Source organism: Rhinolophus hipposideros (assembly GCF_964194185.1).
Source record: "Rhinolophus hipposideros genome assembly, chromosome: 3".
NCBI classification, from domain to species: domain Eukaryota; kingdom Metazoa; phylum Chordata; class Mammalia; order Chiroptera; family Rhinolophidae; genus Rhinolophus; species Rhinolophus hipposideros.
The window spans coordinates 96,699,044-96,713,223 of record NC_138049.1 but is presented as its reverse complement, the minus strand read 5'-3'; the positions used below and the strand labels follow the sequence as shown (position 1 = coordinate 96,713,223).

General features: G+C 36.0%; 1 protein-coding gene across 1 annotated transcript in view; it reads left to right on the top strand.

The window, feature by feature from the left end:
• The window catches only part of UBR2 (ubiquitin protein ligase E3 component n-recognin 2), a 105,036-nt gene that overhangs the window by 16,996 nt on the left and 73,860 nt on the right, over nt 1-14,180 (top strand). Inside the window, 2 exon segments of the mRNA XM_081042326.1 lie at nt 9,973-10,051; nt 11,895-12,008. Of these exon segments, the coding sequence (XP_080898452.1) occupies nt 9,973-10,051; nt 11,895-12,008 (193 nt within the window).

Genomic DNA, 14,180 nt, shown 5'->3' with positions numbered 1-14,180 from the left:
CTCCTTTCATAGCATATCAGTTACACTTTTTTCCCCAGTGGTTCCCCTAGAATTTGCAATATGTAGTATTTACAACTAATCAAAGTCCACTTTGTTGAAGAAAGTTTTTCTTTCGCCTTTACTTTTGTTTTTTGTTTGTCTTGACTTGTTTGCCTTCACTTTTTGTTTGTTTGCCTCTTTTACTTTTGAAGAATAATTTTGCAGGAGCAGAATTCTAGTTTGGAGGGTTTTTTTTCTTTCAATACTTTTAAATGTTTCACTCTCCTCTTGCTTGCATAATTTCTAAGAAGTCAGATTAATTTTTACCTTCGCTTCTCTCTAGGTAAGGTGCTTTTCTCCTTCGGCTTCTTTCAGGATTTTTTTTTTCTTTATCTTTGATTTTGTGTAGTTTGAAAATTATATGCCTACATGCGTATAGTTTTTTGGGTTTTATCCTGCTTGTTGTTCTCCAAGCTTCCTGGATCTGTGATTTTTGTGTCTTTAATTTAGGGAAATTTTCAGTAATTGTCTTTTAAATATTTCTTCTGTTCCTTGCTCTCTTCCTTTCTTGTTGGGATTCCCATTACACGTACTTTACACCGTTTGTAGTTGTTCTCCAGTTCATCGATATTCTGTTCTGTTTTTCTTCCAGTCTTTTTTCTGTTTGCTTTTCAGTCATAGAGCTTTCTATTGAGATAGTTGCAAGCTCAGAAATTCTTTGCTCAGCCATGTCCAGTCTATTAATAAGCCTATCAAAGGCAGTCTTCATTTCTGTTGCAGTGTTTTTGATCTCTAGCATTTCTTTTTGGTTCTTTTTTAGGAATTTCCATCTCTGCTTACATTATCCATCTGTTTTTGCATGCTGTCTACTATATCCATTAGTGGCCTTAGCATATTAATCATAGTTGTTCTAAATTCCAGGTCTGATCATTACAACATTTCCGCCATGTCTGAGTCTGGTTTTGATGCCTCTCTGTCTCTTCACACTGTATTTTTTGCCTTTTGGTATGGCTTATAATTCTTTCTTGATAGCTAAACATATGATATTCATGTACTGGGTCAAAGGAACTCTTGTAAGTAGGCCTTTAGTCATGGGACCCCATCACACGTTTTGTAGTTCTGTGATTAGGTTGCAGGCTTTTAGTGGACTGTGAACTTCACAAGTCCTTCTCAGTAACTCCCTTCCCCCACTTCCACCACCTGATTGTTACGACAGGACGCCTACAGTGGGCTGAAGTTGGGTATTTCCCTTTTCCAGGTCAGTTATACTCTGATAAAACCCCAGCGGGTTAGGCTGTGATTACAAATAGTTTCCTCTCACAGCCAACTTTGTTAAGACTAGAATGTTCTGGCATATTTCAAAATGGTTCCTTTTCCTCTTCCCCTGCTGGAAGCATGAGACGATTTTTCTCTGACACTCACTGCGAGAACCTAGTAGAACTCTAGGGAATAAAACTCTCCAAGGTATGGGGATCCCCAATGAATGGGTGGTCTCCCTGGAGTTTTTAATCTCTCAAACTTGTCCACACTGAACCTCCAGCAATTCGTCAGTTATGATTCAGGTTTCCCTATTTCAGCACTGCTTCCTTTGTAGTTTTGTGCTTGTGGGTTTCCTCTCTCATAAGTTGTGAGTCTACTCCCCTGTTGGTTTCTCCAGTTTGAGGGGTAGTATTTGGCACTATGACCTCAGTTGTCTTCAAGCTCTAAGGAGAGTTGTTGATTTTTCAGTTTGTTGCTAGAACAAAATGATAACTTCCAGACTTCTTACATGCTGGACTGGAAACTGGAAGTTGCACTCATTTTTTTAAAGAATATTGTCTTGTATGTAGAAATCTGGGTTGATACTTTTCTTCCCTTTTCAACATTTTAAAGATCTTGTTCCAGTGTCTTCTGACCCCTATTTTTTATGATGATATCAGCTTTCACTAGCATGTCTGTGTTCACTTGTATGAAATGTATTGGTTTTCTCTAGCTGTCTTCAAAATTTTTACTTTATTGTTGGATTTGTGCAAGTTAACTGTGATATGCCTAGCGCTGTGTTCTCTGTATTTATATTCTTGGGGTTTCTTAAGTTTCTTGGATCTGTGGGTTGATGTCCTTAACCAAGTTTGGGAAGTTTTGGTTGTTATTTCTTCAAATATATTTTCTGCCTCATTTTTCCACTCTTGGGATTCCAGTTACACAGTAGTATAATTGAGAGACTTTAATTAATACAGCAGCGTGTATATATAACTTATAAATATATGTAAAATTAACATAAATGTATAAATATGAACATATTTACATATAGATAGAGAGTGCATGTGCTAAACGTTTTATAAAAGGGATGCATAATCAAGTAAGTTTGGATATTACTGCTTTTGACAAAGCCCCAGTATCTCAGGGGTCCTCGAGTGCTTTTGCCAATCCAGCGTAAATTTAACATGACTGTTAACAACTGGTAATATAACTGTACACGTTTGTTTTCTGTTAAATGATAGACTCCTAGAGGAAAAGGCTCTGGCTTTGCTTTTCTTTATAATAATATAAAAATATAATGACAGTGCCTCTCAGCTTGACTTTGAAAAATCCAAAAATGTTGTCTATGAGAGGCAAAGTATTAAAACAGAAAGTCACTAAAAATAGGAATAAAACCTGAAATATATAGCAGGCAAAAAGTATGATACGAAGCTTTTCATATCTGACGAATAGCATTTGTGATAGAAGACATGGGATACAAAAAAACGACCCATTTTAAAAATGGACAGAGAATTTGAATAGACATTTCTCCAAATGTTCTTGTTGGTTATGGTTGCACAACCTTGTAGATATAGTAAGAACCACTGAGGTGTATATTTTAGATATTAAACAGTATATAATAAATACACAAATGGAGAAGGGATATTTTCGGTAGTTTGAGGAGTCCCTCAAACTGAGGAGTCCCAATTAATAATCAAACAGGAATGAGGGAAGTAGAAAAATCGCAGTTTTTTAAAAGTGATTTGTACGTTTGGCATTAAAGGAAGCCTCAGTTAACTCTCAAGGCTCAAAGCCATACAGATTGTTCTCCCTCTACATTTAAGGCAATAAAATTGCGAACAAATAACGAAAGAGTAGGTTATATAAATTTTATGTTTGGAAACTAACATTGCTAACATTAAATAAAAGAAACTCAGTAAGGAAATTTAGAAACAACTGAATGATAAAAACATTACATGTTAAAATTTGGGGACATAGCTAAAGGAGTATTTAGGAGGAAACATACTTTCAAAATATTTGCCAATTTAAAAAAGAAAAAGGTGGGGTGGCCGATTGGTTAGAGCACGGTGCTCTTAACAACAAGGTTGCCGGTAGGATCCCCACATGGGCCACTGTGAGCTGCGCCCTCCACAACTAGATTGAAACAACTACTTGACTTGGAGCTGATGGGTCCTGGAAAAACACACTTAACATACACTTTGTAAAAAAAAAAAGAAAAGGTAAAATAAGCTATACATACATATATCTCCTAGCTCTGTCTGCTGACAGAGCCTGGGAACGAAACTCCATAGCAGCGAGCATACCTGGTACCCAGATATTGGTTTCTAACTCCAATAAAGGGAGTCAGTGCTCCATGGAGAAATGATTGATTCCAAGGCTGGGAATCAAACAAGGAAAATACAAATTAAGCCTGAAACATCTTGTGTTGCTAGAAGGTATGAAAGTGCTCAGAAAGGAGGGGACATGTTGAAAGGACACAGAAGCCAACCAAAAAGAGCTCCAGTGGCCGCAGCTGAAACAGTTGGAACAATAAAATAAATAATAGTAGTGTTAAATTGCAACCCATAGAATAAAATAAATATCCATGAGTTCATGCTGATATAACCAGCATGATTTTATATATATATCCAGAATAAATACACAAATGGAGAAGGGATATGTTCGGTAGTTTTTTCATACTGAGGAGTCCCAATTAATAATTAAAAAGGAATAAGGGAAACAGAAAATCACCAGTAGGCAAATAGCAGTAATAGTTGTAGGTAAGATCCATTGGTAAATGCTGTATAACTAGTGGGTGAAAGTTTGAGGAGAAATAGGAGGATATTTGCATCATCACAAAGTATCTCTCCAAAGGTAATTCAGTACAAAAGGAACAGTAGCAACTTGACAGTGAAGAAATCCGGCAGACACCATCTTAACAAAGTGAGCAAAGTTAGTCACTAGTAATAGGACCTCAAATCAACATCATGTGCTCCCTGTTATGATGTTCTGAGAAGCACTCAGCAAATGCATAGCAATCTAATAGTGAAAACATCAAACAAACCCAAATTGTGGGACATCTACAAAATAACTGACCAGGACTCTACAAAAGAGTGTGGTTATGAATCAAGGCAAGAAAACACTAAGGAACTGGCACAGATTGGAGGAGACTAAGGAAACAGCATCTAATGCAATGTGGGATCTTGTATTGGATCCTGGTAGAGAAAAAAGAACCTTAGTGGGAAAACTGATGACCTGTGAATAAGGTCTGTAGTTAATAACCTTGCGCCAATATTAATTTCCTTGTACTCTGGTTCACGTTAGGTGTAAGGGTATAAAGGAACTCTCTGCTGTTTTTGCACCTTCTGTATAAGTACAATTATTTCAAAGATAAAAAATAAAAATAAACATTCAGTTCCAGAAGTTAGAAAAAGAACGGTTGAGAACACTCAAAGGAAAAAAGAAGAAAGGAAATAAAGTGGTCGGAAAATGAAACAAGTAAAAAGTTGAGGTATTGAATCTTTCAAATTATTAAAGCAATTTGGCAAGATCGAAAACAAGAGAAGATGCAAATACACAAAATGCAAAATGAAAATTGAGAAGTACACTCCCTACATTTCTTTTAATGTTGTGTCTTGCAAAGCTGGCCTTCTGTACTGCTGTAATGAAAAGGCAAATACAGGCATCGCTCGCTTTCTGAGAGTTTGCATTATACCACTTTGCTTTGTAAAAGACCTGCCTTAGTTCCTGCTTTCTGTAACGGAAAGACATCCAGAGAGGATTTCTCGTATGTTTGGGGTTCTGCAGCAAGCCGCTGGAGGATGCCCACCTTGAGTGGCGAGAGGGGCCCTGCTTTTACCACATGGCAGGGTTATTTTAGGTGTTTCGTGTTGTTTGGCATGAGTTGGTAGGTTATTTTTTGAATTTACAAACACTGAAAACTTTTTTTCCATGTAAATCAATGGTAATTGCTTCTTTGCTTCACACCATTTTGGCTTACTCGGCTTATGCTCTCTACCTTTGGATAGCAGGGAAAATCTGTACTTCGTGGAATAGGCCATGAGGGTGGCAGTATACAGTCTGATTCTGAGATTTGAGAAATTGCCGTACCCAACAGGCGCTAAGTTGTTTGAGCCTCACTTTGACAAGCGGAATGGTTCAGCATTGCTTTTGTTCTAGGGATGCCCTGGGAAAAAACTATTGAGACACTAAAGGTGCCATGAACCCAGAAAGTTTGGCAACCTCTGAAATATGAGAATTATGAACAACTAAATGCTAAAAATAAAAATTGAAAACTTAAAAGTGGATAAATTCATAGAAAGATGATAGGCAATTTGAATACAGTATGAAAAACATTGGAATGGTAATCAAAGCTCTTCACTCACAAAATCCCATAACTGGATGAATGTATAGGTGAGATCTACCAAATTTTGAAAGAATAATTCCTTCCTTACACAAGTTGCTACAGAAAACAAAGAGTGAAAGCTGCCCAACTCTTTATGCTGCTAGTATAATCTTGATTTTAAATCCTGATAAATTCAAGAGAAAACATTATAAGGCCTTTTTCCTTATGACTGTAGGTATCCTAAATAAAAGTATCCTAAATAAAATACTAGCTTTCTGAATCTAAAAACGTACTAAAACAGTAATGCAATCATGAGCAAATGGAGTTTGATAGATAGTTCATCTTTAAAACAATTATTACTGTCATTGACCATTTTAATAGTTAAGAGAACAAAAATGGTTTCTGATTTGATTCAGAAAAGCATTTTATAAATTTCAATAATTATTTATGATATAAATTCGTAGCAAACAAAGTATACGTAAGGGAACTTATTTGTGTATTGGATTTTTAGAAACTTTTTATTGTGGACATTTTCAAACACCACAAAAGTAGGGTAATGGTATAATAGACCTGACGTCCTCATTACTCAGCTTCAGCAATTACTAACATATGGCAACCCTTGTTGATTTCTGTCTGTGTGTATGTACACACACACACACTCTCTTTTCCCTGCCCTGCCAGTTATTTTGAAACAATTTCCAAACAGCTTGCCTTTTTATCAGCAATCAATGCATACCTTTTTTTCTTTACAACCATTAATATCCTAAGAAATTAACACTCATCCCTCTATATTTTCTAGTATCTATCCAGAGTTGAAATTGTCCTGATTGACTCATGTGTATTCAGAGTTCACATATTTCATTTGGCTGTGATTCTTCATTTTTTCTCTTACTCCGTAATAGCTCTTCTCCCTCTTTTTCTTTTTTTTCGTTTATGTTTCCAAGAAACCAGGTCATTTGTCCTGTGGAATTTTCCACATTCTTGGCTTGGCTGATTGTGTCCCTGTGGTCTTGCTGACCATGTTTCTTTATGCCCTGTATTTCCTCTGAACAGGTAGTTAGGCTTAATTAAGTTTGTTATGTGTTGGGGGGAGTGATGATCACTGCCTAATTATTAATGTGTGACTTCTTAATTCTTCATATCAGGAAGCACATGGTGCTTGGCTGCTTTCGTTTTGTTCATTGTTTTGTTGAGATTGATCACTAGGTTTAGGTACCTGACAGATGCAACTATTATAAAAGTAGTTTTTTTTGTTTATTTTAAAATAAATTTTATTGGGGAAATTGGGGAACAGTGTGCTTCTCAAGGGCCCATCAGCTCCAAGTCGTTGTTCTTCAATCTAGTTGTGGAGGGCGCAGCTCAGCTCCAAGTCCATTTCCCATTTTTAACTTTAGTTTCAGGGGGCACAGCCCACCATCCCATGCGGGAATTGAACCTGCAACCTTGTTGAGAGCTCGCGCTCTAACCAACCGAGCCATCCGGCTGCCCCCTAAAGGTCTTTTTAAAAAGCCTTTTTATCTGATGTTTTAGCAGTCACTGTTGCTTGTGGCCTAGATCATTATTTTATTAGAGGGTAGCAAAATGGTGATATTCTAACTTACCATTTCTTTGTTTATTAGCTTATTAATTTATTATTAAAAGAAAGCATAGTTCTTTATCAATCCTTTGATTACCCTGAGGTACAGTTTATATAGGAAAGGGAAGATTCTTTATAGAAGATAAATGCTTGGCAAAATAAATGCTTGGTTCTTTCTTACTAAACCTACAGTGAACATAATACTTAATGAAAAATCTTTAGATATGTTTAATATCTAAAGCAAGACAAGGATGCGTACTATTACTGCTACTGTTTATCATGTTACTGGAGATCCTTGTCAACAGTATAAGGGAAGAAAAACAAAAGGTGTAAATATTGTGAAGAAAGATATAATTGTCGCTTTGTACAGATTGTAGCTCATTTTGAATACAAAGGACTCATATAAAAAAACTTTGAAACTTCAGTAGAAGACATAAGAAATAATCATGGACATGATAATTTGCTCTTAAAAGGATGTTATTACTACTGAAATTTTATCAGTAACTTCCAAGTAATCTGTGTCAGAATTTTAGCTGGGTATTTTATTTAGCTGGAACTTTATAAACCTAAATGATATGTGGAAGAATAAGAGTTCATGTATAAATGCTTACGTAAACCTTAAAAAAAGGAGGAAAAAGATGTAAACCTTAAAACACGGAGAATAAAGGGGAACTTTACCAAATATTACGACCTACAACAAGCTGTAGAAATACAGTGTGGTATGGTAGAAGAACAAGCAAATAGATCACTGAGACGTATTAGAGAACTTGGAAATAGACCCAAGGATCTGTGGGAACTTAACAAAGGCTACACCACAATCAGTAGGTAAAAGTTAGATTGTTTAGTAGATGGTGTTGGAAAAAAAGGTAGCTTATTAGATATGGAGAAATAAAACTATATTCTGTGTCATATACAAAGGTAGATGCAGATGAATTAAACACATAAATGTGGAAGATAAAACCAAAAGGTGAATAGAGGAAAATGAAATTTATTTTGTGACTTGGGTTAAGGAAACGGTATTAAAACCTCAAAGCACAAACCAGTGTGTGTGTGTGTGTGTGTGTGTGTGTGTGTGTGTGTGTGTAAGTTTAATTGCATCAAAATAAGGATTTCTTCTTAACAAAGGACCCAATAAGCAAAATTAACACACAAGTGACAAATGGGAGACAATACTTGCAGTGTTTAATGTTGCCAAGTGGTCAATATCTTCTAGACTGGATTATACAGGGAACTCCTGTAAATAAGCAAGATAAAGAAAGCAATCTCAGCAGAAAAATGGGCAAAGGATAAACAGGAGATTTATAGAAAAAGAAGTCCCCAAAGAATAAGAATATGAAGAGTTGCTCAAACATATTAGCAATCAGGGAAATGCAAATTAAGACAGATATCATTCTGTCTATGTCAGGCTGGCACATACTAGGAAACCAGGTAAAACCAAGTGCTGATGAAGATTCAGGGCTATTAAAAACCATCACACACCAGTGGGGGATATGTAGCCTCTCTGGACAGCAGAATGGAACTCAGAATAAGAACTGTACATGTATATGACTCAGCAATTCTGCTGCTGAGTTTCTGTGCCAAAGAAAATCTCAAACAAGGATGTTCCCTGCAGCAGCATTTGTGGTAGAAAGGCACTGGAGGTAATCCAGGTGTCCCCCGCATGATAGTAGAGAGAAAATGTTTTGGATCCACGCCGTGGTATACGCCGTAACTGTTAGAAGCAGTGATCAGATGTACATATACAAAATGAGTGGATCACGTTACAGAAGTGACAAAGTAAAAAATAGAATGTGATCTGTAACATAGTAAGATGTGCGCGTATGTTAAAAATACGTGCACGCAAACGTTTTGCAAAAACATACACAAATAAAAGGGCACAAGATAAGCACAGTAGAGTAGTTGCCTCATGAGGATACAGGAACAAGGATAAGGGAGATGTAATGATTTTCATGAATCCCCATCTCATTTCATGGACTTAACAGAGATTAGCTTACGATATGATCTGTAAATGTATGTGACTGGCAGTATGATGAGAGCAAGTGGAAATGACTGAGGATACCATTGCAACCCATCCACCTTGTAGAATTATTACTCTCCTGTCAGGATATCTTATGAACCTTATGTGTTGTGTGACTGTTAGACATCCAGACCAAGTGAGGAGATGTGTCAGTCTATATATTGAACACTTAGAATGTTTCTCCCTTTTAAATTAGTTAAAATTTATATGAAATAGAAGTTCTAATATTTTCTTGCATCTTAGACATCTTGCCTTTTTGGGGAGTGAGGGGGCAGTGTATACATACCACTTTGCAAACTCTTGGTCTGAAATACCTGTTTGGAGGAAGTTATTTGAAATCTCAAGATACATCTTAAGAATTCATAAAATTTTAAATCTATAACATATACATCTGTGTGTTTTAACATAAAATGTGATTTCCCCAAATCTTCGGGGAAAATTACTGTTCTTAGAAGAGTCTGTGCCTTCAAAGACTCCCTAGTACACATCCAGTATGAGAAGCAGGTTCTTAAGCTGACTTCATTGATCAGCGCTCTGCCGGATCTTTAGGAATAATACTTCCTTTCTACAAAGCGTTTTTTTTTGTTTGTTTGTTTGTTTGTTTTTTTAAGGAGGGCACGGCTCACAGTGACCCATGAGGGGTGGAACCGGCAACTTTGGTGTTACTAGCACCACGCTCTAACCAACTGAGCTAACCACGCCACCCAATATTTCCTTTCTTTTAACACCAAGGCACTTCCCTATTAATGGTGCTTCAAGGATTGATTCCAATTGAAATGTGTTGTGAAATATACAGTTATTTTCTGACACTGATTTTTTCCCTCTTTAACTTTACAGAGACTGTGCAGTTGATCCAACTTGTGTTTTATGCATGGAGTGCTTTTTGGGAAGTGTTCACAAGGACCATCGATACAGGGTGAGTAATGTCCAGCTAATAACCAGACCCAGTGTTGAATTTTATACCAGACACCTTGGCTGCCTTTTTAAAATTCCAATATTTAACATTAAAACGGGAGAGTTTAAGAAATGTGTTACGTAAGCACTATTAAACATATGATAGCAGCGTAGAAATGAATTATGAATCCAGATTTTTTGAAACATGTGATTTAAGAAAGACAACACAGATAACAGCTCCTCCCCGTTGGTTTTCAACTAGTTTGTTTTGCTATTTTTTAATGTTTATTATCTTCATAATTCTAGGTTTATGAAGAGGGTTATCAAAAATCAGAGGATAAAGGTGAGAGTTAAAAGTATGAGAGGGAGGATCCGAAAGGAGGATGTGTGAGACAAGTAAGGAAAAGTGACAGGAGTATACATGTAAGAAATATTCTATTGGTCGTCTTCTACAAAAGATTTGTCATTTCTTAATATTAAAGAGATATCTTCTATAGAGTAGAAGAGGGCCCGACTCCAAAATATAAGACCTACCAATTTTATTATCTTTTACTGCTTATAATGCAGTCAGTACTTTTCCAAAAATCAGATGTGTTTGCTTTTAAGTCAGGGATACAGACAAAGGCAGATTATAACTAAGCCTGTCTGGATTCCTCTACTAGAAATTGAAAACAGAGCCGTGAACATTCAAAATTTAGGGAACTCTTAGTAGCTGGAAATTTGTTCACCCTAATCCCCAATAAAATAGTAGAAAAGGAATATTGCTGTCTTGTTATCATTTCCGGAGTCCTGTTGGCTCAGGATGTTTCCTCCTGTTTGTTTTTATCTAGAATACCTGGGTTCTGATAACAATGAACTAAAAGCAACAATAAAATTGAACTCCTTGTATTTTTGTGTTCTCTTTATTTTCATAAAACAGTAGGCGAATCCCCGTTTCCTTTAACCTGTTCTACCTATCTTTGGTAATGAGATCAAGCGTAAAAGCTGTAGGGTGGGGTCGTTTTCCAAATGCCTGCTTGCCAATGTTTCTTGACATATATCTTTGCAGCCCCTGGGAATAACTGTCATTTGGGGTTTGCATTAATTTTTGTGATATATAACACACAAGTACTTTCTTTGGGCAGAATATAATAGGGTTCATCTAAAATTTGTATTTAATACCCATCATACACTCTCAGTATTTTTTTAAAAGCTGAATTTCCAGTCTACCAATTACTAAATAACAGGTTCTGTCTTGCCAGATTCCTTGAGTCATTTCCATATCTTAAGGAAGTAAGAATAATTCTTGAAGCCCTCAGGTGGCAAAAAGTTTTTTATGACCAGGCCGTTCACTTTTGTATTTACTGAGCTTCCTTCCTTTTCAAAGGAAGCTATTTGCAGAGTGTTAGAAAAGAAAAACTATTTCTATAGTTTTTGTTAGTTTCTCTAATGCAAATGTAGTGCTCTTATTAGACTCTTCCATGGGACAGTAGCTCTGGGAATCTTTATAACTCTTGAATCTACTATAGCATTGTAACCCGGTAGCACGGATGCCAACATTAAACTAACAGCCACAACCCCTCCCGAAAACCCTTGTGATTTTCCTAATTAAGGAGGTCGTGTAGGTGAACATATTTTACTTTAAATTATGTGGAGTTTATGAGTTCATTACCAAGTAGCTTATTTTATTGTGAAATCGCTTAAATTAGTTTATAGGCTTATTTAAAATCAGCTTTAAAACATTGAGAGGTTTGGCATTTTATTGAATTTTATCCCTCTAAAGAAATTAAACCTTTAGCAATGTTGTTTCTTTAGCACTTGATGATATAAGCTGATAGCCCTCAGTAAATACTTCCTGACAAAATACTTTAAAATTGTTTTTCAAGATGACAACATCAGGAGGTGGCGGTTTCTGTGACTGTGGTGATACCGAAGCTTGGAAAGAGGGGCCTTACTGTCAAAAACATGAACTTAACACTTCCGAAAGTGAGGAGGAGGAGGTAAAGAACATTTTCAAAACATTGTTTTCAAGGAAATGCTGTTTTAATCATGAGTTTGAAATATTTTCAGACATAAGAATAAGGTTATAGTATGAGAAATGGATACGCCAAATAGTCCTGTCGCTGTTACAAGTGACCAGGTCCACTGTGATAGTTCTTTGTGTTTTCTGGGTGCCATACCATTGCTAGTAGTGCACACTTGAAATTCTGAAAATTTAGTTTAATTTGGACTTTTTATTTGTTTGAGGGTTTATTTTACTGTAAGCATTTAGGAAGGTTTTTTAACTTATCAGCTATTGTTGAAGGGACTATTTTTCCTACAGGTGTAGACCAGTTGACTGTTGATTTTTGCATATTTGTGTTGTCACTAGGACTTTCTAGGCTAGATAACGTTTCTTTTCTATAGCCAAATATGGCAGCCAATCCTAATGATCATCTCCTGGTAAGTCGATGACATTGGATATGTTATGGGACCAAGTGTAGAGAGTCACACTCACTCCAGCTGTAAATACGTGCTTTTTAAAATTGTTGTTGATCCTGCATTATTTTCCTCTAAATGATATTTATAATGACATAGTAGACTCTCGCTAAATAAATAACTTGAATCTCTGGGGCTGCTTGTGACAATTTGCTGTTTGATTCAAGATCTTTATTTCAGATTTTATTTTTAAATGGCAGAGAGGTGGGTGCATTCAAAGTACTTATGTGTTATTAGTAGGTCTGATAATAGATTTTGGAATGAGTTGGCATTAATAGTCCTTCCTGGTACACATACCTCACAGGTCTCAGATATTTTAATAGAATGACCAAGGCGTTATGGTGCAGAACTGTGTGTTTCAGACTGTGTGCCACTATGTTTGGACACACAAAATTTGTGCAAAATTACTCAGTGCTATAGGAGACATATATTTTGTGTTTTATTTGCACAAGTGTTCTGGAATTTGCTACAGAGACACCAAGTGGTCAGGGTTCCAGATTTCTCCACTTCTATTAGAGCAGCTTCATTTTCATCTTTCATATATCAGATTGGAATTCCGTACATAAAACTACAAATGACAAAGCTATATTTGAAAAAAAGACTTTTGCTTTTAAAAAATTGTAAACTAGTATAAAACCTCAGGACTATGGGCGAAGATATGTGCAAATCATATATCTGCTAAAGATCTAGCATCCAGAATATGTATTGTAGAGCTAAACAACAAAAAGACAGCCAAGTTAAAAATGGGCAAAGGACTTGAATAGACATTTCTCCAAAGATGTAATATAAATGATTAAGACACATGAAAACATGCTCAGCATCATTAGTCATTAGGGAAATGCAAATCAAAGCCATAATGAGATACCCTAGAGTGGCTATAATAAAAAAAGGAAAATAAGTGTTGGTGAGGATGTAGAAAAATTGGAACTCCTTGTATATTGCTAGTGGGTATGCAAAATGATTCAGCGCTATGGGAAACAGTTTGGCTATTCCTCAAAAAGTTAAACATAGAATTGCCATATGAGCCTGTGATTGCACTCCTGGGTATATACCCCAAAGAATAGAAAACAAGTATTTAAATAAATACATGCATGCTCATGTTTGTAACCGCATTATTCACAATAGCCAAAAGGTAGAAACAATTAAAATAACTTATCAGTGGGTAAGCACATTGTGGTATGCACATACAATGTAAAATAAAAAGAAATGAAAAGAAAGTACTGATGCATTCTACAATATCCATGAACCTCCATAACATTATGCTAAGTAAAAGCAGCTTGATACAAAAGGTCACATGTTGTATGATTCCATTTACAGGAGATATTCAGAATAGATAAATCTGTCTCTACAGAACACAACTGTTGGTTGCCAGGGGCTGGGGAAGGGGAGAATGGGGGGAAACTGCTTAATAGGTTAAGGGGTTTTACTTTGGAGTAATAATAGAAATGTTTTGTAACTAGATAGAGGTGGTAGTGGCACATTATGAATATACTAAATACCACCGAGTTTTTCACTTTAAAATGGTTAATTTTATGTTCTGTGAATTTCACCTCAATACATTATTTTTAAAAAGAAAAACTTGAGGACTTTGTTACCTTTTTGTCTTTGAGAGTAGACTTAAAATAGTTTTCTAAGAAAAATTGTGAATCTGCCTGCAGTTACTCTGTTGGCTTATCCTCCTACATCAGTGAGGT